The following is a 27,036-nucleotide window of genomic DNA, read 5'->3' on the forward strand; positions in this document are numbered from 1 at the left end:
AAGACAGGTAGATGTTCACCAGCTAGAGGAATAGGGAAAAGACATCATTGTCCTAAGAAACACAATGAACAAAGAAAGGGTCTGAGCTGGGAAAATACATGGTGAACCAAAGAAATGATGAGTAGAAACCACCCCTGTTATACACAGACACACTCACACACGTACATATTTTGTTACTTTTTGAGAGAGTAATTTGATGCTCTTATTTTCTACATGTGTTTCTTAAATTAAAATATATTTTATTTTATTTAAAAGAAAATTTACTTAAAATATATTTGACATTTAACACTGTATAAGTTTAAGGTACATCATGTTGATTTGATACATTTGTGTATTATAATATGATTGCCATTGTAGCATTAGCTAGCTCCTCTATCACATCATGTGATTATCATTTCCTTTTTGTCATGGGAATAACTAAGATATAGTCTCTTAGCAAGTTTGATGATTATAATATAGTATGGTTGTCTGTATTCACTACACTGTGCATTAGATCTCCAGGACTAACTTGTCTACTAGTCTGTACCCCTAAACAACCTCTCTCCTATCCCCCCACCTTCTAGCCCTTGGTAACCACTATGTCATTCTTCATTTTTCTAGTTTGGTTTTTTAGATCCCACATATGTGACATCATATAGATTTTGTTTTCTGATCTGTCTTCCTAAGTGGTCCCTTTTTGCACAGAAAAATGAACACCAAAGTATTTTTCTAAACAAACAAGTTTCTTAACTTTATTATGTTAGCATTAATATTTTTTAATATTAAATATTGAATAATTATCAAAACAGCCATTAAAGTAAGTTTATCTGCAGCATTAGTACCTGTGAAGAAAACATTAGATACAAAAATAGAATATGAGACTTTGAGGTATTTATGGTCTTGTTGTGGGGCTCGAAGTTGGGGCCGGAAAATGGGTGGATCTTATAAAAATCATGCTGTGCCCTTCTGTTCTCTTACCTATTACAGAAGTAGGACTTCTTCAGCCAATATTTAAATGCCAGCATATGAAATCCTCTTAAGCAACTTTTCTTTTTCGCAAGCGCCGCTAATAATGTAATTCATTTCTTATTCTCATTTGTATGGTCTTCCATGTCATTCATTAATGGGATGGGTCTACAATGTCCAGTGACTTCAAAGGAAAACCTCAGGAAAACTTGAACAAAAGTAAAATGTGGAGGACTGCTTTTTTTCTTCCATCCTAATTCCCATAGTTAAATTGTTTTAGATAAATGCAGGTGGGAAAAGTCGCTGTGCAGTGTTACGGGGTTTGGAACCTAGAGTTTGTTTCCCTGCTGTAATACAATGAGAAGATAATAGGGTTAGGGATCTTGATTCAAGAACAGATGAGACACCAGTACTGAGATGAAAGTGGGTTACAAAGTTCATAATAAATCCCTGAGAGGAAATACGAACAATCGAGTGTCTCCCGTAGGTGGGTCAGAGTTGAAGGAAGTAAGCTGTAACTAGAGAATTTAATTACTGTTCGAAAGGCTGCTGCTACTTTGCCTCAGGATGACTCTTGCCATTTCTGGCTGCTGATTTTCTCAATCAGTGCCCTGCCTTCTAGCTTGACTTGAAATGGGATTATTTACAATGACTAGTTATTTTTAAATGCAATTTTGTTGATTGTAACAGGAAAATATAAAGAATATAATTAAAATTTTCACTAATTTTACCGCCTATATTTTGATATGTACCTTTGCCGCTTGTTTCAATGCATATACACGTATACACACATATGTGTATATATGTATGTAAACACACATTTACTTATATACATTTAATATATCTTATGAACATGTCTTTTAACAAAATATGGTATAATAGCACTTAAAATATAGAAATTTCATTTGCTGCCCTTAAAATATAAGGCTAGAATTTTACAAATTCTTAGAGAACATGATTTTGAATGGCAGCATCATTTATTATTGGCTTTTTTTCTGATATAGTTCTCACGTGAGGTATATTTTAGTTGCTTCATTGGAACTAGCTCGACTACAGGTCTAGTTCTCATTTTTGAATGATGGTTTGCTCACACAGTACTTTTATAATGACTTCCCATCAGAGGATGACTGTGTGCGCAAGGGCTTGTTTCTCCATTGAAGTCAGGCTTTCTTGACTTTATGAAATCCATGAGCATCTCTCTAAGTAAAGCCATCCTTCTCAGAATGGGTTAAACTCTGATAACGTGGGTAAGGAGTAGGTTTTGGAGGTTTTTTTCATTAATTTTTTATTTGCTTTTTGTCTTTGTTTTTTTGTTTGTTTGTTTTGCTTTAATCATAGGAGGTATGTATCTGGGCTGTATCCAGGAAACTCTCAATCTAAAAATATTTGCAGTGAGACCATTTGCCAATTTGGAATAAATAATTATAAAGAAATTAGTCATTTGGATGGCTGCCAAAAGAAAATTGGCCAAATAGTGATGGGCTCTACAGAGATAGGGTACCTGTGAATTAAAAATAAAGACAATGCAGAACAAAAACACACAAAATCATCCTGGGTCCAGAAGGGGGAAATGCTTTGCTTTAATTTGGGAAAGAATAAAATAGCTTATTCCCATGGAAACAAAACAATTCCTCTCTTTAACAATGAAAAAACCATGAAATTAGACATATGAACTACTCTTTAGAAGCGTATTATTTTTAGTTTTTAAAAAAACCTACAAAGCAGATTGCTCTAACAGTACTTACTTATCAAGAATTTGCGCACTAAAATATCTTATTCTCTGCTGTTCGAAAAGCCAAATTCACAAGCCAGTGAACTAAACCAGGAGTCTTTGTTAGCTAACTAACCAGGTTGGAAATGATCTAGTAGAGTAAGATTTAATGAAACTATACTTTTTCTCCCTATTATATGTGATAGTTTTTTTTCTTGTATGTAAATACATTTAACTTGCTGTCAGATTTTGTTTACTACATGAGCCTATAATTTCCAGTTTAAAATGCAAACCTTTATGTTTCCATAAAAATCAGTTTATGGAACATGTAAAATAGTTAAGGAATGGCATAAAACACTGAATATAAAAATAGCCAACAGTTAATAAATTAAACATTGTAAACCATTTCACATACAGTCAAACAAAATGAGCTTTGTAGATTTTTAATTATTTTCCCACTGATTCAAGTAGAATTTCATTCAGCTTTACATTAAGCCATGATTATGGTTTAGTCAAAAGGAGATTTATTTATTTCATACAACAAGAATTCTAGATACAGGCATTTGAGGGCTAGCATGGTAACTCAGTTATTACACCAAAGAACAAAGCTTAATCTATCTTCCTGTTCTAACACCTTTAGCAAAGGATATTTTACATCCATGTTCCAGAGTAATAAAAGAAGTAAAGAGAAAGGTCAGAAGACATTTGCTTACATCTCATTACCAGAACTGTGTCAAGCAGTCATCTCTAGTCTCAGGGAAACTGGGCTATTCACCACAGTAGGAAGGGGAAAGGGGGGCTTAAAAGGTTGTGGAGTGAATGAACCTATGGTATCTGTTACCTTCTACCTCTCTGAGCATTTGACATTTATACATAATATTTCTATCTCTAAATGTACTTGAAATGAAATGAATTCACCCTCTGTCATCCAAGGTAGGTAATCCCCAAATTACATCCAGTTACTATGTTTAGCTTGAAGTCTGGAATCTTGAGATCATCTCTCCATCAGCTCCAGGTTTGATTCTTTGTAATCCTTATTAGGTCTACAAGTTAAAGGCAAGTGGTCATCTTCCAAAATTCCCATTGTATTATTGGGGAAAGAGAAGAAGATAGACTTTTAACATTGGGGTTATTCTAATTCAGTAAGAACAAAGGTGGGAAATACATGACTATTATTTATACATAGCAAATACAGAGTCCTCCTGGACAGGTTACTCCAGACTCCCTGATCCTAGCAACAGAAGTAGTCACTTGACTGGCCAGTCTGTCAAGCCCTGGTACTTATTTCTGGGTGGATTCCTTTTATCCATTTTTCTCCAAGTCTTTGATTCTACATCTGGTGAGACCTTCCTCCCCCAAAGTACCAATGCCTGTGTTCTAGGCAAGCACTGTGTAAAATGAAAGTAAATGAAAGAGGGCTCTAAAAAGAATTAAAAGGCACTGCACATCTAGAAAACCATAAGTTGGAAAAATCCAGGTACATGGTCATCCTGGTTGGAAGGGGATTCTACTTGGAGCCCACTTTCTATTGCTGTCAGTTCAAGGACCCAGAAATTATTTTAAATATAGCTGTAGCGAGCCTGAGGTGCATTTGGCAGTACTGTTCACTGGGAAATTTACCAGGCTTCCAGGAGGTGAACTTTGACAACAATTTTATGAGTAACCACATAAGCCTGGAAAATTTAACTCTTTGCTGCTGGCTCCTCTGTCCTGACCAATTCCTCTCTCTTAAGCTAATGGTGGCTGCCTCAGCCCCTGCAAAATAGCATGTCAGGGTGCAAAGCCATCAGTCTGATGTTTGCCACTAAGTTCCTTTCACTGTCACTTAGAAGCTTCCTGAAGGATGTTTGAAATGCCCTGGGCAGCAATTTTATCTATTTTTGAAGTTGCACTCAGAAACCTCTGCTTGTAGAGGTGTGTTTTAGTATACAGAAGCAGCTGGCTGTTCTCAACCCTGCAAGATTCCAAATTATGGTATCCTCAGTCAATTTATATTGCAGGACACAAGCCGAGTGAGCCTCTTTTGGCATAGCTGTGTTCCCTTACATCTCTGCATAGAGACTGTCTAGCTGTAGTTTGAGTGCAACTCTACCACAGTACATTTTTGAAAGCAGCATGATATAATAAGCACGTGCCAACCTTCTGAATTGTGTTCCAACCATAGACACTAATAAAAAAGCTTCAGTTGGCACGTGGTCACAGTTCCAAAGCAATAGCAAGCAACATTTTGACCAGCTGTTTTACTATCGCATTTCAAAATGCATTGGCTTTCAAGCCTGAGGTAATTAAATCTTCATTGTCTGCTCTCATAACTTCCACGGAGTCAGTTCCACATTTTACTTTCTATTATTGCAACTCCCTTCATTCTTTAAAAAATATTACATTAATCAGCATTCTTAGTTGCAAACAGCAGAGTCCACTCTAGTTAGCTTATGTAGAAAAAAATTATTTCATAAATTCTTAGGTTGCTTAAGAACTTTTGGAGAGATCGAACTACCAGCCTCTGAAGTGACTGTGTAGGAAAAAAAATGTAGTTTTCTTGGAAAAAACACCATTGCTACTGTCAGTTAGTACTTTGCTTTTCAGAACTAAATGCCAGAAACTCTGAGAAAGTACTGACGACCTCCAGCACTGCTGCCGAAAGAACCAAACCACGCAATGCAGCCACCAGTTTATGACAGTTTAAACCTGAATTTAATGGCAAACGTTGTTTATTTTAAAATGTCCTTCAAAAATAGTTTTATGGAAAAGAAAAAGAAAGTAGGAACTGAAAAGGCTTCATGAGGGAAGAAAAATAGAACCAGTGTTTGTAATATAAAACATTAACAATAGTGGGAGATGTGCGGGAGCTCTCTGTATTCTTTCGGCAACTTTTTTGTAAATCTAGAATTTCTCCAAATTTGAAAGCTAACTTAATTAAAAAATTAAAAAATAGAATCAGTGAGAAATGCAGAGAGATTCAAATTCCCATCAGCAAAATCACAAGTATGTTTATAGGGGCACATCACTGATTATTGTGTTTGTCCTAAATCTATTAATATACATTTTGACATCAAAAAAAAGTTTCTTTGATTGAATTGTGTAACCTTGCTAAGCCTCAGTTGTATCTGGTAACATCTTAGGTGCTCAGTAAATAACTGCTAACGGGTGACTGAATGGATGAGGGCATAGTGAACTTATAGTAAAAACAAAGGATATAAACCAAATGAAGAAACTTAATGGAAATATGAGCAGTCATTTGGAAGGTATGCATCCACCTGGTACGAAATATGACATACTTCTGTTAGAAATCTGAAAAGTATCATCTCTCTCCTCTTGCTATATAATATGCATACGTACATGTATGAATGCACATGCAGTACAGTGTACATATGTATATAAACATTTGAGTTACGTACAAAGGGAGGGAAGGGTGATTGTGTGTTTATGTGTATATTACACATGTGCACATGTACATGTTATTACTATTTTAATATAGATTATCATTTGTGTATTTATTTTAACTAGTTAAAAATCTTTAAATTGATAACAAAAACTAGAGCCTCAAAAAATTCTTCAAAAGGAGACAATATTTTATCTTGTTAAATAATAGATTCTAGAAATAGATACTGATCTTTACTATCCAGAGCTTACTATTACTGCACCTGTTATTTGCAAGTAAAAAAAAAATACATTAGGTTTCTGTCTCCTAGGACTTGCATGAGCTCTGGTGATTTATTTTATCCGAAGATGACAAAAAGGAACTTTCTGCTATTGTAATGATTTGAGTTTTAAGGTTTGACAGTGGTAACTATTTTTCCTGATACTGTAAGCTTCCTTTCATTCTTTTTTCTAATATAAGAATGAAGCAGATGGGCTGGTGGTTGGGTTTTTGTTTCTACATGGGCATTTTTTTTTCTTTCTGATAGTGAAGAAATTAAATTCTTAGCCATTTTTAATATAAATTATGGGTAAATTGTCACATGTTTTCCTATCTAAATATCCTTGCTACCATAATTTCAGGTGTGTGTTTATATAGTTATCTTTGGAATTCTGAGTAGGTAGGAGACAGCTGTGATTTTATCCTTTCTGACTGCTAAGTTGAAAAAGCTTTGTTAGCTGCTATGGATATAGTATCGTGGATTAATTCCTCTTCCCTCCCCACCATTTCCACCACATTTTACCAATATAATAGCTATGAAAATTGGAGAATTTCTTGATAAATATATTTGTAAGAATAATGAGGATATTTTCCTTCAAATATAATACAAGGAATTTTATTTTGGCAAAACTTTACATATATTTTTAATTAGTATTTTTTGAATGATAGATATATGCTAAAAACTGTCAAGAATAGAGATGTTAACACAAATAGATCTAACTTCAAAAAGAACTAATGGAATAATGACATTATAACAATAATGGCTAATGGAGATCATACACTCACTACGTCTCTATTACTGTGCTAACTGCTGCAAGATACTATTTCACTTGTCTTCCATAAGCATTTTGTAAGATTAAGATAATAATTAGCTATTATTGCTCCCATTGTACTGATTAAAAAAACTGAGATTCACGGAGGTTAAGTCCAGTACAGATATTAGCTCTCAACTCTATCAGACCCAATGACCTCCTTTTTAAAATTGAAGTATGGTTTATTTACAATAATGTGTTAGTTTCAGATGTACAGAGAAGTGATTTGGTTATACATATATGTGTGTGTATATCTTTTTTTTTTTCAATTTTTCCCCTTATAGTTTATTACAAGTAAATATAGTTCCTTTTGAATGATGACTCCTTTTATATAAAATAATTCATGACTTTTCAATGCTGAAACAATATATATAACTTAATTTATCAATATAATTTCAAACATACATATAATATTCCAACTATAATATAAAGGAGAAATGAAGGTATTACAATATGTAAGGATCAGACACAACAACCCTAGAGTACATGGTTTAGTAGATGCAAACTTTCACCTGTCGGTAAAATTAGCATGAGTGTGATCATTTCAAATGCAGGCTGATCCAAATAGTTTGATTCAGATACTCTGAATGGTTTTGACATTGGTGATGAAATTTCTCAAAATAGAAAACAACTCTTGGTAAAGTTCTGAACAGAAACCAGAAAAAAAAAAAAACTTACTTGAACTAGCAATTTACATACTAGTTGTTTGCCATGCAAAAGAGTTTGTGTTTTTATGTAAAAGATTTAAATCCCAAGTTGAGGTGTTTACCAATGGGTTTTGCATCTTCATTAGTGTCTTCCAGTCATTCCAAATTATGGAGACTCTCCTATAGATGGTAGGGTGTCTAAATCCCTTCCCTAGCTCACTCAATGCCAGTAGTGCCTCTCAACATTGTGATAACCAAATATGTCCAAGAAGTTGCCAAAATGTGCTGTGTTAAAAACTCCTGCATTAAGTAGAAATAGTGGAGCTGTGATTTACGCATTGGCATGTCAGACCTCAAATCTTATTTTTATATGTGCTGTTATTACTTTGCCTCATAGGTTAATGGGAGGGACAGTATACTGTCAGGGGTTCCTAAATAATTTCTGAACCATTAGCCCATTTGACAATCTGGTGAGAAATATGGATCTGTTGTTCAAAACTATGTTTTTAAATGCATAAAATAAAATGTATAGAATTTAAAACAAAACCAACCATATTGAAATAATGTATTAGTACACTAATGATAGTTATAAATAGCATTTCAAGTTTCATAACACTTTAATGTTATATGTAAATAATTGTGGTTTTATTAGCAGCAAAATTGTACAGATAGTGTTAATACTGCTGTGGCCTATCTTCATAATTGAAGGAAAATAAAGATAAAGTTGTTTTATTTTGTTATTCCAAGTCTGAGGATGCTCAGAACTCATCCACTGACCTGAGCCTAGGGACTCCTGGGCCAAAGTGAATGCATAAACAAAGTAAATTAGGAGCTCAGGACTGACCATCCTAATTGGTTCAATGAGCTGTAGAAGAAGTTGCATAGGACAGATGAGTAGCTGATTCTTAAAGAATGATAAGTTAGCAGGCAGAAAGGAAGAAGGAAGAGTATATACAAAAGCCATAGGGTGAATCAGGAAAGACCATAGTATGTGTGGGCAGTTCTAAGTAGTTTGCTTCAACCAGAGCAGGTAGAAAAAATGAACATCACAATGGGCTGAAATGTACAGTTTATTCTTAAAAACAGAAGGATCTTTTTTTTTTTTTTAACATTTTTTACTGATTTATAATCATTTTACAATGTTGTGTCAAATTCCAGTGTACAGCACAATTTTTCAATTATACATGAACATACATATATTCATTGTCACATTCCTTTCTCTGTGAGCTACCATAAGATCTTGTGTATATTTCCCTGTGCTATACAGTATAATCTTGTTTATCTATTCTACAACTTTGAAATCCTATCTATCTCTTTCCACCCCCACCCGCTTGGCAACCACAAGTCTGTATTCTATGTCTATGAGTCTATTTCTGTTCTGTGTTTATGCTTTTTTTGTTTGTTTTTTGTTTTTAGATTCCACATATGAGCGATCTCATATGGTATTTTTCTTTCTCTTTCTGGCTTAATTCACTTAGAATGACATTCTCCAGGAGCATCCATGTTGCTGCAAATGGCGTTATGTTGTCGGTTTTTATGGCTGAGTAGTATTCCATTGTATAAATGTACCACATCTTCTTTATCCAGTCATCTGTTGATGGACATTTAGGCTGTTTCCATGTCTTGGCTATTGTAAATAATGCTGCTATGAACATTGGGGTGTAGGTGTCATCCTGAAGTACGGTTCCTTCTTTTTTATATATTTTATTTATTTATTGTTGCATTACTTAATTATTTTTTATTTTGGCAGGAGGGGGAGGTAATTAGGTTTATTTATTTTTAGAGGAGGTACCAGGGATTGAACCCAGGACCTCATACATGCTAAGCATGTGCTCTACTACTTGAGCTATACCCTCCCCCCTAAAAACAGAAGGATCTTGATATAATTCTACTTGATTTAACAAGCCCTTGTATACTTACTGGGATTTTTTTACTTTGTATAATTATACTTGATTTAACAAGATTTTATATACTTGGAATTTTTTTTAGTGGGACTCTGTGATGCCCACTTTCTCAACATCCATCACAATTAAGTTAGCTTTATATTTATGGTACAGAATTTTCTTAGCATGGACATGTCATTACAGGTAGCTGTTGTAAATAGGAGATATAGAGAAGATACCCTAAACAAAGATTTCTGACCCATATTTGGTCATATCCAGTTCAGTTAAAGGAAATAGAATGGATGGTATAGGATATTCCTTTATTAACATTAGTTAACTCATGCACCTTTTTTCCAATACTCCTGATACCTGCAGCAGCCCATGGATGGAATGTCCTTGGGAAATCTTATTAATTATGTAACTAACATATGCTATGGCTTTCTGGATTAGGTCTATTTGAAATAGGTTGCTAACATCAGATGCCATGTGGAGAAGTTATTAATGGTTGCTAACTTGTCCATATTCATTTTCAGTGAGTGCCATAACTCCACGGATCGAATCAAAGTCAGAGTGTGGGATGAAGATGATGACATTAAATCCAGAGTGAAGCAACATTTCAAAAAGGAGTCAGATGATTTTCTGGGACAGACAATTGTAGAAGTGAGGACCCTGAGTGGAGAAATGGATGTCTGGTACAATTTAGGTGACTATCTTTATATCTACTTGAAAAAAGCTAAATAAAATTCCAGAACATCTATGGTAGGTATTGTATTCCCATATAGGTAAAAATAACTCATGCTTTTCTAGAACATTCTGTTGGACTTTAGGTGATTTAGTGTCATTAGAAATTAAGGTGGTAATTATTCAAGTTCTATATTATTTAAAGACATTGGTAAATTTGAGATGAAAAGTCTCAAAAGACTCAGTTCAGTCTTTTAGGGAATCAACTAGGTGTTCTTTAGAAGAAAAATATTATCCCAATCTTAATTTTTAATTCATAAAATATAGCTTCAGAAGCCTTTGCCAAATATATAGAAATCAAATTACTTATAACTTAGTAATATTTGACATTTCTATTGATCCCTTAATGAATTTTGGCATTAAAGGAAAAGTGTATTTTGAATATCTTTAAAAGATGATATAAAAGTAGGCTTTAGGAAGCAAAGCCAAATACATATGTGGATTTATGCTTATGATATTGAGAATATAATTGGCATGTTTTAAGTGGAATTTTATTATGGAACCAAGAATTAAATAAAGATAAGTTTTAATTTGATTTTAACTACAATTGAATAATAGCCTAGACTGTTGAGTGCTGACTTAATAATATGGATCTTCTCAGTTTCTGTAAAGGACATGATCCAGATTTCTTAATCATATCCTCTGACATGTTTTAATTAAACTTTTAAGGGCTGGTTGTGAATTAAAGAAGGATCTATACAACCCCAGTATTACTAAGTGTTTCCATTTAGGATATCAGTACATTTTAGCAAATTAAAAAGTGCTCTTGGCTTCTAAAAAACCTACATACTTCCATTAGTAACATTTGACAAAGTAAAGGGATAAGGTCACATAGAATTAATGAAGATCTGAATTATATAATAATTTAAAGAAGGAGAGATGTATAATTTATCTGAACATAAATGATTCAAGCTAGACGAAGAACTTGTTATCAAAAAATATTTTATTTTGAAGAAAACGTTCTTAAAATTGGTGCTTCTCCGTTATTGGCATAGGATTTTTATCTGACTTACGATGATCATCCTCCTGTATCTTGTTTATACTATATACTATTAAATAACTTTATATATGAAGACAATGTTGTTAGATAAAGGTAAACTTCAGGCCATTAACTCTGCGCAGTACTCACAAGTTGAGTTTTAATTAATGAGGCTTGCGTACACATGGTCTTTTTTTTTTTTTTATTATTTCTATGATAAGTTAGCATGTCCTTGAGGCAGAACAGAAATTCCTCAAATTGTGTTTTGACAGAACATAAGTGGGTATATTCAGTTTGCCAAGTAATTTGAATGTGCTGTTAGTAAAATCAGCCCCCTAGCTCTCATGCTGAGACTGTCCTTCAGTCTGTAGAGAGGAAGACACGATGCAACACAACTTGGACACCTTTTCCTGCTCATCCTCACTTCCTACTTCTGTGGTCTCATTGCTAATATTTAACCTTTAGAGAGAGAGAGAAAACAAGTATTAGCTTTGTATAAAATCCCTCAGTTGGGATTAATGGGTCTAATCCCATTAGATCGTATTTTCATTCTTTGTACAATGTTCCTTATCACTTAGAATTCATTCCACCATGCAGAGGAGGGCTCGGCCAAGAGCCCTGGGCATCCAGCAGAGCCTGTGCCCCTTGCATCCATTGCAGTGATGATAGTTAAAATGTTCCCCTGTGGCTCTGGGAAGAGGTCTGTGACAAAAAGATCTCAAAACTTGAATTTCTCTTGGCCGCAGCAGAGAACTGTCACATTTGTTGAGAATCACCTGTCTCCTAGTCAACAGGAGAAACTGATTATCCTGGCACTCCTAAGGGAAGAATCTTTGCAACACAGTGACTTAAATGTTCATGATGAAAACTGAGGAGGCACTCCGCAGGAAGAAAGTAGACTTCCTTATTTAACTGTATCTTGTATGGCTAAAAGTACAGTTTCGTTTAGAAAGATGGTCAATTAAAGAAGTCTTTAGCGTTGAGTCTGTGTCAATCCACCTCATGATCTTTCCTTTGTGAGAGGGGTCAGCTTGCCCCCTGATGTTTCATCGGGGAACTGGCTATCAGACCTAGGTCTCCTGCTTACACAAACACTGGGAATTTTGTGACTCTTTTTCTTTCTCTCAAAGCTACTCGTCAGTTCATATTAGACACACGTGTACACAAATACAAGGGTTCTTTGAATTGTCCACACATTGATTACATTCCATTCAAATAAATAGTTAATCTAATACTCATAAGCAAACACAGGCTATAGGATATAGGTCTTCGTGAATCACTGGCAAAGAAAACCATTAACAGATTTTGTTTCTTAGAGCTTTGACTCATCTTTCAACCACAGAAAGAGAAGTGAGGCTTTTAAAATAAAATACTTTCCTGATTAATTTTATCTTTTAGTAATTTTGCTTTTAATTACTCAAATAATTTCATTGGACAAGTGGATCGGGTACACTGAAATTTATATCAGAATGGTAGGATCTTCGAATTAGGATACTTCGAATGTTTGAAGTATCTAGACTGCAGTTTGACAATCCCAGTGACATATTAGGCACATTATTTTACATTGTATTTAGCAGAATCATTATGGTTAATCAAGCCTGATCTAGAAAAATGGCTTTTAGCCATAAAAGTCTTTTTTTAGGCTTTTGAGAACTTGTATGAGAAAAATGGGGTTGTCAAAAATGACTGACCAACTACTTTTTGCTTCATCAGAGAAACGGACAGATAAATCCGCTGTTTCTGGGGCCATTCGATTGAAAATCAACGTGGAAATAAAAGGAGAGGAGAAGGTTGCTCCGTATCATATACAATATACATGTTTACATGAGGTGAGTAAACCGAATTCTGTTAGTAAAACCTAGTAATGATTGTGTTGGTTATGGATCAGCCAACAAAACATTTGGTTTAAAAATTCAGTTGAATTGGGTGTGTGCAATTGTTCGTGAAGTTCTTACTCCACAGTCTAGCAGGTGGTGTGCTAGACTATTCTACAGCCTGTGGCTTACCCACTGAAGAGAGGGCTGGCTGTCCTTCAAGAAGGTTTAGAACAAGCATCTGAGGCAGGTATTAATAAACAAGGAAATAAGATGATAATGACTAAGTAGACCAAATTAAATCACCATTCTTCTAAGAAGACAGATGAATGTTAGAAAGCATTCGTTGAAGAAATAAGTCATGACAGATATTTTGGAAGCATTAAATATGTAGTACTTGAGTCATGGAGGAGAGGATCCAAATCCTGATAGTTTTGAGAACTCTGAGTTAGTGTTCAGATTGTTAAGGTAGTGAAGATTTATTTAGGAGATTTGTCTATAAATCTAAAAATGCTGATGTCGTAGCATTGGCTTTGGGGAGCCAGTGTAAGAAGCAGTAATTTTTCATCTTTTTCTGAGCACTACAGAGGGCTTCAAACATACTGAACTCTCTTCCATTTCATTTTATTTTATTTATATTTTTTAAAACACCTTTATTGTGGTATGGTTCTTGTACAATAAACTACATATTTCAGATGTACACTTTGATGACTTTTGATAGACGTATGCACCAATGAAACCACTGCCACAATCAAGATAGCTAACATTTCCATCTGTCCCCAAGAGGTACAATTTTTGAACTCCCAATTTATCCCTTCCCACCTCCTTTAACCCCTGGTAACGATAGGTTTGTTCTCTGTGTCTGTGAGTCTGTTTCTGTTTTATAGGTAAATTCACTTGTGTCCTTTTTTTTAGATTTCCATATATAAGCAATATCATATGGCATTTTCCTTTCTTTTTCTGGCTTACTTCACTTAGAATAATGATCTCCAGGTCCATCCATGTTGCTGCAAATGGCATTATTTTATTCTTTTTTATGACTGAATAGTATTCCGTGTGTGTGTGTGTGTGTGTGTGTGTGTACACAGATTTTATATATATGTATATACATATACATACCACATATTCTTTGTCCAGTCATCAGTCAATGGGCATTTAGGTTGTTTCCATGTCTTGGCTATTGTAAATAATGCTGCTATGAACATCAGGGTGCATGTGTCTTTTTGAATTGGGCATATATCCAGAAAAAAATATAATTCAAAAAAATATGTAACTCTCCTCCACTTTAACCACCCTTTCCACAAACCCACTTGGGTGACAAGTATTGGAATGTAGTTACCTACTCATGGATAGTAGAAAATGCCTCACCCAAACGGGAGGGCCTGTTTTGGCTTAGAGGTGGAAACCACCCAGTTTAAATTGAAAGGGCAGTTTCACTAGTCACGTTGTGCATCTGTGTGCATGCACAGACAAATAATCCTGGGCTTCTATTGGATACTTTGCAACTAAGAGCTTCGTTGGAGGTGCCTTTCTCTGATGCAAATGACACTTGTCCCACGTATCAAAAAATATGAGCAGTATACCTTTCCCCATGTTCAAAGAACAGAGAAAGTACCTGCCTAAGAAAGGAAAAGATAGCTGGGAGAATCTTTGCTCTTGGCACATTATTTTTCCTAAATATATCTATGAAAAAATACATATGTAATTATTTCCATCTCCATTTTACTCAAGAAGGAAATGAGAAACAGTATTTAAGTCATTTACACATGACATAGTAATTAGAGATAGAACCAAGGCTTAATTTCTTAACCATAACCTAACCAGTGATACTCCTTCAAGAAAGGTGGTTCAGTTTTAGAACAAAAAAAAGAGAGAGAGAGAGAGAAATCCCCCGAACTGGCAGAATGGGGAGCCAACTCTGACCTTAATGTGGGCAGGGATTTGGAATAAGGAACAGCAGCATGCTTTGCTTTTCAGAGTCTTGTCTGCTGCTCCAAGAACCAAAAAGAACTGAAATCCAAGAAAGTGTCCTTCACTGACCCAGGCTGCATCCATGCAGCAGTTTCTAAACTTGTTAGAAGCAAAAGGAATTATATATAGTGATTTTTTTGTTACAAAATTTTAAGAAACATTTATTTTCAACCTCAGTTCATTGTTGTGACTCCTACCATGTGGCAGGAAAAAGCCCTTTTAGTATAATTTACATACCTGGATTCTGTATTAACATAGCCTAATAAGACAGTTCATCCAGAGCTCTGTAATTTACTCTGAGCCTGTGAATGCAAAATATGTTCTAGCATGTGGAAATGTTTACATGCAAAAATATTTACTTCTAAAATAATTTGGTGTATATGAAACATTTGAATCCTTGATTCTGTATAGACCCAGGCAGAAATAAAATCAGAATTTGCATAAAGATGAGGTGAGTTAGAATAAAAATACAAGACATTTTTCTTGTTCAGAGATGCTGATGAAACATTAGATGCAATTACAGTGTAAGTGTACTTTACTGAATGTTACTGTTAAATAGGTCTGACCTAGTCTGAGGAATTACTGAGCAATTGAAAACCACTTACTTTCAGAATCTGTTCCATTACTTGACTGAAGTGAAGTCTAATGGTGGAGTGAAAATCCCAGAGGTCAAAGGAGATGAAGCCTGGAAGGTTTTCTTTGATGATGCTTCCCAAGAAATAGTTGATGAATTTGCGATGCGTTACGGGATTGAATCCATTTATCAAGCTATGACGTGAGTACTACAGGACATTTACATGTTTAGAAATATCTGTGGAAGTCTAGAGAAACAAACAAAAAAGAGAATATTCATCTCCCTTCTTCTAATACAAATGAAATTTTGATTAAAATAGAATTACGTTTTAATGTGCTGATTGGATGCTGGCTACCCTCTCTCTTACAACTATAAAGCTCTAAGGGATCGGTAACTCACTGCCATCATCTTCCTGATTCTTATTCTGTTCTCAAAGTACGGTTCCCTGACTAGCAGCATTAGCAGCACCTGGGAACTGAGCAATGCAGATTTTCTACCCTCCTTCAGACCTACAGAATCAGAAACTCGGAGGGAGGGGCCCAGTGATCTGGGTTTTAATATGCCCTCTAGGTGGTTCTCGTACACTCTGAAGTTTGAGAACCAATGCTGCCCTATTTGATATTGAGAAAATTAAAGCCTGATGATGGAAGTGCCCTGTCCAAGGTTACGAAGCCCGTTAGCATCAGAGACCCACCTGGAGCCATTAAGTTCTCTTAACCCTAACCCATATCCTTCCTTCCTTTATTTATATCAGTGCTGCCAAGTCAGGAAAATGAAGATTTATTGAGCACCTATAGAACCTAAATAGAACAGTAAATGTGGTACAATAGAGGTGACCCATACAGACACACACTGCTTACTGAGGAGTTTCAGCACGGATTTAGAATTGGGTTATTAACTTCCCCACAGTTCATCTTTTGCAACCTGGTCTAATATTATAAGTGCATTTTGTTCAGGTATAAACCACATATCACATGTAAACTATTTATGTACATACATTAGTAGACTGTTCTTTCATATTAAAGATCACATCATATTCTCATGTGAACACAATGGATGCTGACCCAGGTAATCATTTTCAACCATCTTGACAGTTGTTGAGTGGACTCAGAATCTTCAAAGTGTACTGCTCAGAGAATTAATCAGCAGTCATATATTTAGAACAGCATATGAAAGAATTTTTTTTAAATTTCTGATAAAGTGTGTGTGCTTTTTCAGTTTATAGAATGTCCCAATGCTAGATAAAAAAGACTCGTAGATTCTTAGGCATGAAAAGGAACTTAAAGGTGACCCACCTGAGCCTCCCTGCAAGTCAGGAAACGCCGTTTTTGCATCCCTCGCTGATTGTCGTCCTCCCTGTGCTTGCTCATCTGCTATAACAGGGAGCTCACTTCTTTTGGGGCAACCTGTTTTGTAAATGGGGCAGCCATGATGAAGTCTGTGCCATGTTGGTGGCTGCAGGAACTGATCAGAACATCTAGGATAAAATATGAGTACAGTTAAAATGCAACTCTGATTAACAATCTAAAGTAAATGAACCATTCTTCCAAAAGAGAGCTATGTTTAAAAAAAAAAACAGAAGAAGAAAACCGGCTTTTGGAAAGAATCTCAGTAAAAGAAAGGATCAAATTGAGCTTATTCCAAAATATTTCTGTGAGTTGATGTCACATTTATCACCACATTTCTTATATTCTGAGAGCACAATCACATTACTGCAGAAAAATACGGTTAAGTAGATGATAGTTTAAAAGAGAAGAATCATCCATCCTTCACCTTATCACTTTTATTTTTCTGTTGCCTTTAACCTAAGTAAATAGTAATGATTTAAAAAAGTATTTTTGGATACTCTTTTTGGTATCAAGTGACAGGCAGGTGAATTGGGTTCCCTGGGATTTACAGGAGTCACTGTGACAGAGCCTCTGCTCACACAGAAAATAGTCTGAAGCAGGGGTCGGCAAAATTTTGTTTTCTGTCACGGGCCATAGAGTAAATATTTTCAGCTTTGTGGGTCCTGTGGTCACTGTCACAGCTGCTCAACTTTCTTCCCAGTGCGCAAGCAGCCGCAGACGTCAACACAGCCGCTTGGCTGTGCTCTGATAAAACTCTGTTTACAAACGATAGCTGTGGACTGGGTTTCACTGTGGACCTCAGATGGCCAAGTGTTGGTCTAAAGAGAGGACGCAAGGCAGGTAAACGTAAGGAAGAAGAATGCCTGCTTTTTGTGCGGTAAATTGACAAATGCACTTGAACGATAACAAAATGCGGCAGGTTATTTCCGCTGCTAGTACACGTTCAGTTTGACATTGATATTTTCGTTTTTTAAATGTTGCTTTTAGTGTTGAGTACCGGCCAAGAGGGCGGTGACTGTTCCCTCAGCCTCATGAAACTTCAGACAGGCTGCCTTTGCCTCTAGGCCCCTGGCCTCCCCCTCACCTTGGCCCGTACAGAATCCAGAGCCTCACTCACGGGCCCCTGACTTCCCTTTCCTCAGAGCGTTTATTTTAGAAAACTTACTGTAAATTCCTTCTCTGCCCTTTGGGTATATAAACATTTTTTAAAGCATTTTGCTGGGTTTTCAGCTCTGGATAAGCTTTGTCAAGGACCTGGGAGCTGTTCCTTTATTTATTTATTTTTTAAATTGAAGTATAGTCAGTTACAATGTGTCGATTTCTGGTGTACAGCATAGTGTCTCAGTCATGCACATACATACATATAGTGGTTTTCATATTCTTTTCCATTAAAGGTTATTACAAGATATTGAATATAGTTCCCTGTGCTATACAGCATCAACTTGTTGTTTATCTATTTTATATATAGTAGTTAGTATCTGCAAATCTTGAACTCTCAATTTATCCCTTCCCACCCCCTCTTCCCCACCTGGTAACCGTAAGTTTGTTTTCTGTCTGTGAGTCTCTTTCTGTTTTGTAAATAAGATCATTTGTATCTTTTTTTTAGATTCCCAAAACAAGTGGTATCATACGGTATTTTTCTTTCTCTTTCTGGCTTATTCTTGCGGACTTTCTTAGATACCACTGGATCAGAAAAAGCAGATCATTTTCTTTTGATATTTAAAGTCCCTTTAAGCTTAGCCAAATTCCCAAGTACCTTCATAATCTTCCTCTTGTATTATAGATTGCTTGGTTTCTTTTAAGCCTACTCCCATTTATTTGAAGATGGATTTGGAGCAGAAATGAATGAAGGGGGAAGTATGTGTCAAGTCAGAGAGTCTGGTTGCACATTATTAAATTTCCCTTGTATATTTCTTATCATAAAGAGGAGGCTGAATCTATTTTGCTGGTAAATAATCTGAACATTAATGCTGAACTTGCCAGTCCTCCAAGGTACTTCCTGCTTACTGTATATGCTCTCTCCTTTTACCACAGAACGAGGGCACAATTTATTAGCCCTATTTGTGGCATTAAAATCTATCCTTTGTTTTGGAGCATTTGAGAGGAGGAAGGAGATTACTGTTTTCCTATTTGGACAAGTGATTGATCAAAGACCTGGAGGATTTGTTCCCACATGGTAAATTTAACCACCCATCTCAAACAAAAGCAATTTTCCAATTTGTGACAGTAACAGTCTGTTCCCTTTTTCAAAGGAGCACACTATTCCACACGTTTAGCATGAGGTCAGGCATAAAACCTGTTTTCCATCATGATAATCTTGGCAGTTCTGGATACTTGTCATCCACTTATGCAAACATATGTGTTCTTAATCATGATCTGACAGACCAACTGTTCACCCCCAAACACAAGCAAGGGAGTTTCATGTCGAGCACCAAGGATTAAATTGTCCTCTAGAGGTAATTTCTGCCAAGCAAATGCATTTTAACTGAGCATTTAGAGAGTCGTTTATTCAAAAATGAAGCCCAAGATGTCTCACAAAATGTAAGATTCCATTAGACTTTAGTCATCATGCCTCTGTAATACTGAATAAGGGACAACCACTGGGTCAGTTTTTTTTTTTTTTTACCTCAGCCTACTTAACAGACAACACATACTTCAGCACTGGCCTTCTTAACCTAACTCATATTTTGATCCAGAACTGTTAAGATAGAGTTTACTTTAAAGCCACTAGTGTATTTTAGCCATTTGAGCCATGAGCCTGCTTTCTAAGAAGAGTGCTGCTTAATTGAATCGTTCATTCTTTTAAGAAATATGTATTGAGTGCCTACCAAATGCCAGGAAGTTTTCTTGGCACATAGACTTCATCAGCAACCAAAAAGTTAAGGTTCAGCCTCTCATGGAGCCCGCATTCCAGAAGGTGTAATTCATTTATTTGATAGACACTGAGGAGCTAAGTATGAGGACTTACACAGGGCAGTGGGGATATGGCAATAAAAGGAATGCTTTTCCTCAGTGAGCTCCTAATCTAGGGAGAAGAAGAATAATAAATTAGATAATAACCAGACACTGTAATGGAGTACAATAAGAGTGGAGACATGGAGGGGCCAGTTCAGGCACAGATGAAGAGAAAGCTGCTGGGTAGCCAGAGGGTCCCATCCTGACTTGCTCTTCAACCTCTGTCATTCCCCTCCACTCTGTGCATTTCATTACTTTCCTGTCCCACCCCACTGCCCTGATACTCCAAACCGCCGTCACTGAGCTGGAGCAGTCCCTAGCGTCTGTGGAAAGCTATGATGCTTTTATCCAAATGAGAAGTGATCCTTAAATGTTTGAGCCCCTCTTTAGTGACAGCAGTGATTAAAATCACTTGAAATGCATGCTAATCTGAACTTTCAGGGGCAAATGTGATTATTATTTTAGTATATTTCTCACATCAGGAATAGAGCTAGTCTTACCTTTCATCTTCTGCTGTTTCCCTGAAATCTCTTCTAAGGATCACCGTTTTCCTTTTGGTGCTTCTTTCCAATCATTCTGCTTTTATTTTCATAATTGATTTTTAAATCTTTAGGATCAAAGGCATTTCTCATCCTTTGAAATCATAAGATGGGTGTGATAAGGGCCAGTTGTCTAGAAAAAGGCAGATGAGATAGATGGTTGTCTTATTTTTTGTTTCCATCATGATGCCTGCAAAACAATTGCAAGTGAGCTGAATCCAGATGTGTTACTTGAAATAAGAATGACTTCCCAGTATTTTGCTGATAATATTTTGAGAATGAATGGTTGATAATGTTGTAGCTGTTGCTTCAGCTGAAAACACGCCAGTAACTATCCCATTATCGGCAATTTAAGCATCTTTGGAGTTTGTTGCTCTAACTTTCCCCATGGCACTGAAATTCCACTTATTAAATTGATTTGACACTAATCCTGTTTTCTTGCAAAAGCAAAGTCAAGTGATTTTAACATTATTAATCCCTTGTTTTTTAATCGTGTCTTTCTGGGGAAATGTTAAAGAAGTTGAGAGATCAGTCAGTAGTAATTTTGAGCTATTTGGTTTGAAGGTGTACTTGTGGAGGGAGTGGTTTGCTGCAGGGATATACTCAGTCATTTAAAGTTGCTAATTGTACTTTTAATCCTGTTCCCCTTTCCCCCCTTGGAATAATTTAAATAGTATTAGAACCTTGGCCTTAAAAGGAAATGATTTTCAAGGAAATGGTTAGAAGCAAGAAAGCTTGCCTTGATAGTAACCATGCGTAAGGAATGGACACACATCAACTGAGAGGCAAAAGGCCACGTTGAAGACCAGGTAGAAGTCTGTTAGCTGAAAACTCAAAGTGCAAAGGGTGCCTCAGGATAACTCCTTCGTTTCCTGGTTCCTGGTCATCCCAGCTAACCATGGGCTCCAGTGGAATCACATGTTAATGATAGGAGGAAGTAACGTGTACAGCTGGACTCAGTATATCCATGTTCAGAGATTGTTGGCATGTTAAGGCTTGTAAGGATTAGATCTTCTGATAGCTTCTCTCCTTTTGCAGATGGAGAAACTGAATCTAACAGTGAGGAAGTTACTTTTGTAAGGTCAGAATAGGGGTTGGATTAGAATGACTATACCATGGTACCTTTAAATTGGCTGCCCAGAATCCCTCCCTCCTCTGCCACAGACATACCAAAAAAGCTTTTAGCTGACCATTGCTTCAAGATTTCTAACTATAGCCACTAACCCTAATGACTACTTTTGCTTCTTTGAAATTTGTCTCTTTTTTTTTTCCTTTTTGCCCTCAATCATGTAAGAAATGAGTACTTTGATGCATACTATTACCTATATTATATCCACTGCCGAGTCATTTACCATTTAGGGTTAAAAATGAACGTGAAAAGGCAATTTCAATGTAGATTGTTGTTAGGGTACCAAGGGGTACTATCTAACTTACCATGCTCCTAGTCACACTTTCTGAGAAGGACGGGTATTTTTACCAACCAGGTGAAAGATGGTACTCCTTAGAGTGACCGGGAAATCGGTTTCTAAGTTTTAGTGTTTTGTTTTTTTAGTTGATATCAAAAGCTTAAACACTTTATCTTGGTATTCCAACCGATTATTTACCCCTGAGTCACTAATTCTAAGTAGAACATTTTAATATAAGTTCTAAAAGGTGACAGTTACTTCCCAAATATTGTATCTTTAATTTTTAGGTGTATTGAGACATGTTCAACTTAATTCTTTCCAAATTTAGAAGGGTCATGTTTATGACTTTGACCTATTTTCCTTTTACTGAACAACAATTTTGTTTTCAATTTTAGTCATCTGACAAGAAAAACACCATAGTAATGTTAACTTGATATTGAAATTGATGTAAATATCTATTGGGAAGAAAAGTATTATTAAGTGAAATACTGGGTTTTTCTCATTATCCTCCTTTGATTTTCACGTTTTCACCATTCTCATCCCTGTATTTTGCCTTAGGAAGTTATGAGCCAAGAACTTTTCATCAGTATCTTTAAAATTAATTATTGATGTATTTTATTGAGTGAAATAGGGCTGGTATCTATTGCACAGTAATTTTATAGTAGTTTTTGCATCTAGTCATTAATCAGAACTTAGAAAGATCTATGATAAATTTTGAAAGAAAAAAAATTGAGTGATTTGACTTCTTCCACAAAAATCTTAATGATATTGTAGAAAATAATATAGATTATATAGTTTTACATTGTATACTTTAAAGATGCTTTACAAAAATATAAAGAAAAATTTACTTTAGATAATCGAACAAAACTTTTAAAAGGAATTGGATTACTTTGTTTCTTATTGATGCTAAGAGTCACAAAGAGACATAAAATCATTAACAGGGCAAAAGTTGAATTAACATTTTAAATATACATGTTACATATTTTTCTGATTAGAGTAATAAAAAAGGCTAACGGTAAATTATTTTTAAAGGACACGATTTGTTTTTTTAAATCACGAAAATTGTAGCTCCATCCAGAGAAAAACACTGTGACTATTTTTGTTAATAGTGTTTCTGACCAAGTTTTTGTTCATTTTTGCTGTGTGTGTGTGTGTGTGTGTGTGTGTGTGTGTGTGTGTGTGTTGAGATAATAACATACAAAGATGTTTGCATTCTGCTTGTTTGGCAACTTATAAGGTTCTTTTGAATCAGTATTCGTTGACCACCTGGGTGTTGTCCGCATTCACCTGCAGACTTCACACCGGTAGGCAAGCCTCTGAAAATGTTCCCTATGTGCCATGACTTTATTCAGATGCAGTTTGCTTTTAGTTTGAGGAAAGATAATCACCTGCTCCTATTGGTGGGCTCTTTAAATATAAGAGCTGGATTTCTTTTCCTAGCTACTGTAAACAACCTGTGAATTCTGTCCTGGCTAGAAGCAGAGCATAAAAGTTATGTAGAAACCCCAGGGTATACTATTCCCAGTGTTCTTCCGGCCCTTTCTTCCCACTAGCTTCAAATCCCGTTGCCCATTGCATCAGCTGTATCGTAGTCGTGGGAGCTGCGTACTCTTTAATGGGTAGAGAGTGAGAAAGTGTGGGAAATGAGACAGCTTTACTGGCTCAGAAAGCCATTGCCATGGAATAGGAAAGTGATTGACAGCCTTGCTGGCCAGCAGCCTAGATCCCTCACCTCTGATAGAGGGGTAGACAGTGCATGGTTCTATTCTTCTGTTTCCTCTCCAGTCAGGTTAATATTTTAGGGATTTAGACACTAGTTAGTCACTAAACATCTCTCAATCTACCCAGCTGCCTTAAACTTAAGCAAAGTCCCTCCTAGATACCGGGAAATCTGATTGATACCCCTAAATTTCAGTGTTGTTTGAGTTTACATCCTTTTTTGGTTTCCTTGGATATTGCTATGGGAGATACTGGGGTGGGGGGGTCATGTACAGCTGGCTGCCGCCCATCAGACTCCAGAAATCATCAGTTCCATGTTCATCAGAAAGTAAAATATTCCTGTCAGTTCTCCAAGAAGAATGCATGCCTAATGCTCTGGAAAATTTAAAATACTGCTCTCAGTCCACCAATTATAAACAGAATAGAATTCACCTTCAGAGTTGTGATCATTGTGCATTAACTGCTATGCACTTCAACCCAATGTTCACAAAGCAATCATTTTGATAAACTGTCACACTCAAGGTAGCCATGCCCTGCCTCTAACTCTGCCTAAATACCACTGGCTCTGATTGCTTCATTTGTTTTCATTAAGCCCTTACTGGTCAACTCCTGTGTACAAGAAAGCACTATGCTAGAGGTGGACTGGAGAAAATGACGACTAAACATGAACTCAACACTTTCTGGAAGAAACAGATACGTGCACAAGTAATACACCACATCAAAGAAAGAGGGAAGAGGGTAAATGAAGAGAAGGTGTACCCTGGCGGTTAAGAGAGATGATTCTGAACTTAAATTGCTTGAACTCCAGCCCTTAATCACCAAAAGGAAAGAAATGTCTTATCGCAGCAAGTACAGAGAGGGTGTGGGACTTCAGAAGCCCTGGTGAAACAAAGCAAAACAAAAACATAACCTTCCTAAGCCTGTCTAGTTTCCAAAGTGTTCTCAGCTGTTCTTGGTGGGAAACAGCAGCTTTCCCACCTGGTTTTCACATTTTCAGAGGTCATAATACCCTTTCGGGTATAACATGGGTAAAAAGCTAGTTCAAATTTGTTTTTGCCAGAAAGTTTAGGTTTTAGAGAAATACTCAAGGTTTCATGTTTTGGAGTTCAGAAACAGTGTGATTCTGTAATTTTTAGATTATCTCAAGGTGTAAAAGATTTTGTTCTATCTGACTGTGGTCTGTGAAGTGCTGAGTCATATTGGAAGCAGGACAGAAATGCCATTTTTTGCTTCTCCATCTCCATCTCCTAAATTGTTTTATCTGCTTCCAATCCCTGCTCATCTCAATCCGTCTTGACACCACTTCAGAGTCATCTTTCCAGATTCATCTGATAACATCAGTTCTCTCTGCGGAAATTGCAGCTAACTCCGTTTGGTCCACATGAGAGAGTCAGAACTCCTTAGCTAGAGACCAACAGAATCTGGTCTTGATCCACTTTACCTTGGTCATTCTTCTGCTGCCTTTTTTTTTTTTTTTTAAATTCTGTCTTCTTGGTTCAAACCCCGTCACTCCACTAGCACTAATCTGGTTGTGGTCACAATGATGTTTATTTGTCAAGTCCATTAGTGATTTTATGTCCTTATAAGACTCTTTCAATGCGCCTAACAGCATCAATTATCCTTCACCCTTAAAACCCCTATTCCCATGGTTTCCCTAATTCTGGTGTCCTGAATTTTTTTTAACCTGGTTTTTTTTTTGTTTTTTTGTTTTTTTTTTAGTTTGGTCTCAGTTATAGTATTTACTTGTTTTTCTTCTACTAGCCCCTTTTATGTTGGTGTTTCCCAAATTCCCTTCCCTGACACTTCTCCTCATTCTACATAATTTTCCCTGGATGATCTTATCCGTTCTAGTGGTTTTGGACTGACTTCTACATGCTGATGACCCCCAGATCGAGGTTTCCAGCCCAGGTCTCCAATAACCTAGTAGACATTTCTCTGTGGAAGCTCTATGAGCGCCTTAAACTCCACTGAACACATAATCCCTTATGATTCCTTTTTCCTTTTTCGTTCCTCACTCACTTGCAGAATCACCATTCACCCAGTCGCCCAAACTAGAGCCTTGGAACTTAACCATTCCTCTTACCTCTGACTCCTTATCAGACACCATGGCCTGACAGTGTTTCCTCTCTCCATATTTTTCACACCCTTTCTGTCTTCCCTGTCTGTATGCCTATTGCTGTAATTCAGACACCTATTATCTTTCCCCTACATAGCCTCCGAATTGGACTCTTCTCAGTCTCACGTTCCTTAAAGCCATCCTCCTAAAAATCTCTGCCCAACCAAATCTATTTGAAATTCAACTCTGATGATGTTCCTTCCTGCTCCATGTAAACAACTAGAGTTTGTTGGAGATAATTTTTTACTTACATTGACTGTAAGATTTTGAGGCTTGAAATAAGCTTTTGCTCTGTAGAATATGTGCAACTTGCCTAACATATTGCACAAAACTATCCTATATAACCTTCCTCTCACCTCTGGTCATCAACAGCTTGGAATGTTCTCATGGAGATTTGGGCTCCACCAACCTAAAATTGCTAGGGTTCATTATACACAATATTTTGTTTCTTTCCATTGTAATTGGTTTGTATTCTTCCATTCTTCTGAAATAGATTCTTTGTCTCTAGCAGGCCGTATGCTTGGTTGGCTATCTCTTAGTCATGCATTAACTCTTAGCCCAGCCTCATTTCAAGAAATCTCCCTTGACCCTCCGCACCACGCTACAGTACACACGCTAATTTGGTGTCCCAAATGACTCTTTTTCTTACAACTTTTTCATAATTGTATTATGTTTCTTAAATAACTTGATTCTCCCAGAGGATTCATTGCTATATACCTAATGCCTAATACAGTGTCTGGCATTCAGGCATGTTCACTAGCTATTTATCAAACCAAGGTGTAAAACCAAGCTCTAAGGACACTAAACTCTCCGTTCTTCCATGGCCATTATGTAAACTGTCAGCTGTTTCCCTCTGACTTCTCTTACAGTAGGTTCACCTCTAGTGGACTCAAGTCATGTCGCAGACCTCTGCCCTCCATCTCCAGGCCTCACTCTTCTGTCCGATGGTCCACCCAACCCTTGATGTACTTCTATGACAGCACTTTCTGTCGTGTGACAAGATGAGGGCTTGATGTGTGTGCCTCTCAATTAGGGTACACGTTTTTTATACCAGGACTGTTTTTATCAACTCTAGATCCTTATCAGGAAGAATAGCCCCAGAAATGTAGGCAATCCGTAGTCATTAAAGGGGCAATAGCCAGATGCCTTAAACATAAAAAAAATGGATAAAAGGTTGAAGAGTAGAAAAACACAAGAATTAATTCTAATTCTAAGCAATTCTAAGAAGAAAAAGT

At 36.4% G+C, this 27,036-nt stretch overlaps 1 protein-coding gene across 2 annotated transcripts in view; it reads left to right on the forward strand.

Moving 5' to 3' along the window:
- Nucleotides 1-27,036, forward strand: part of UNC13C (unc-13 homolog C) — a 639,986-nt gene that overhangs the window by 379,648 nt on the left and 233,302 nt on the right. For both annotated transcript variants that reach the window (XM_074366154.1, XM_045506261.2), the window contains 3 exons: nucleotides 10,172-10,341; nucleotides 13,072-13,187; nucleotides 15,755-15,918. In XM_074366154.1, coding sequence (XP_074222255.1) covers nucleotides 10,172-10,341; nucleotides 13,072-13,187; nucleotides 15,755-15,918 — 450 coding nt within the window. The remainder of the gene's footprint in view (nucleotides 1-10,171; nucleotides 10,342-13,071; nucleotides 13,188-15,754; nucleotides 15,919-27,036) is intronic.

The sequence above is a fragment of the Camelus bactrianus genome, chromosome 6 (assembly GCF_048773025.1).
Source record: "Camelus bactrianus isolate YW-2024 breed Bactrian camel chromosome 6, ASM4877302v1, whole genome shotgun sequence".
NCBI classification, from domain to species: Eukaryota; Metazoa; Chordata; class Mammalia; order Artiodactyla; family Camelidae; genus Camelus; species Camelus bactrianus.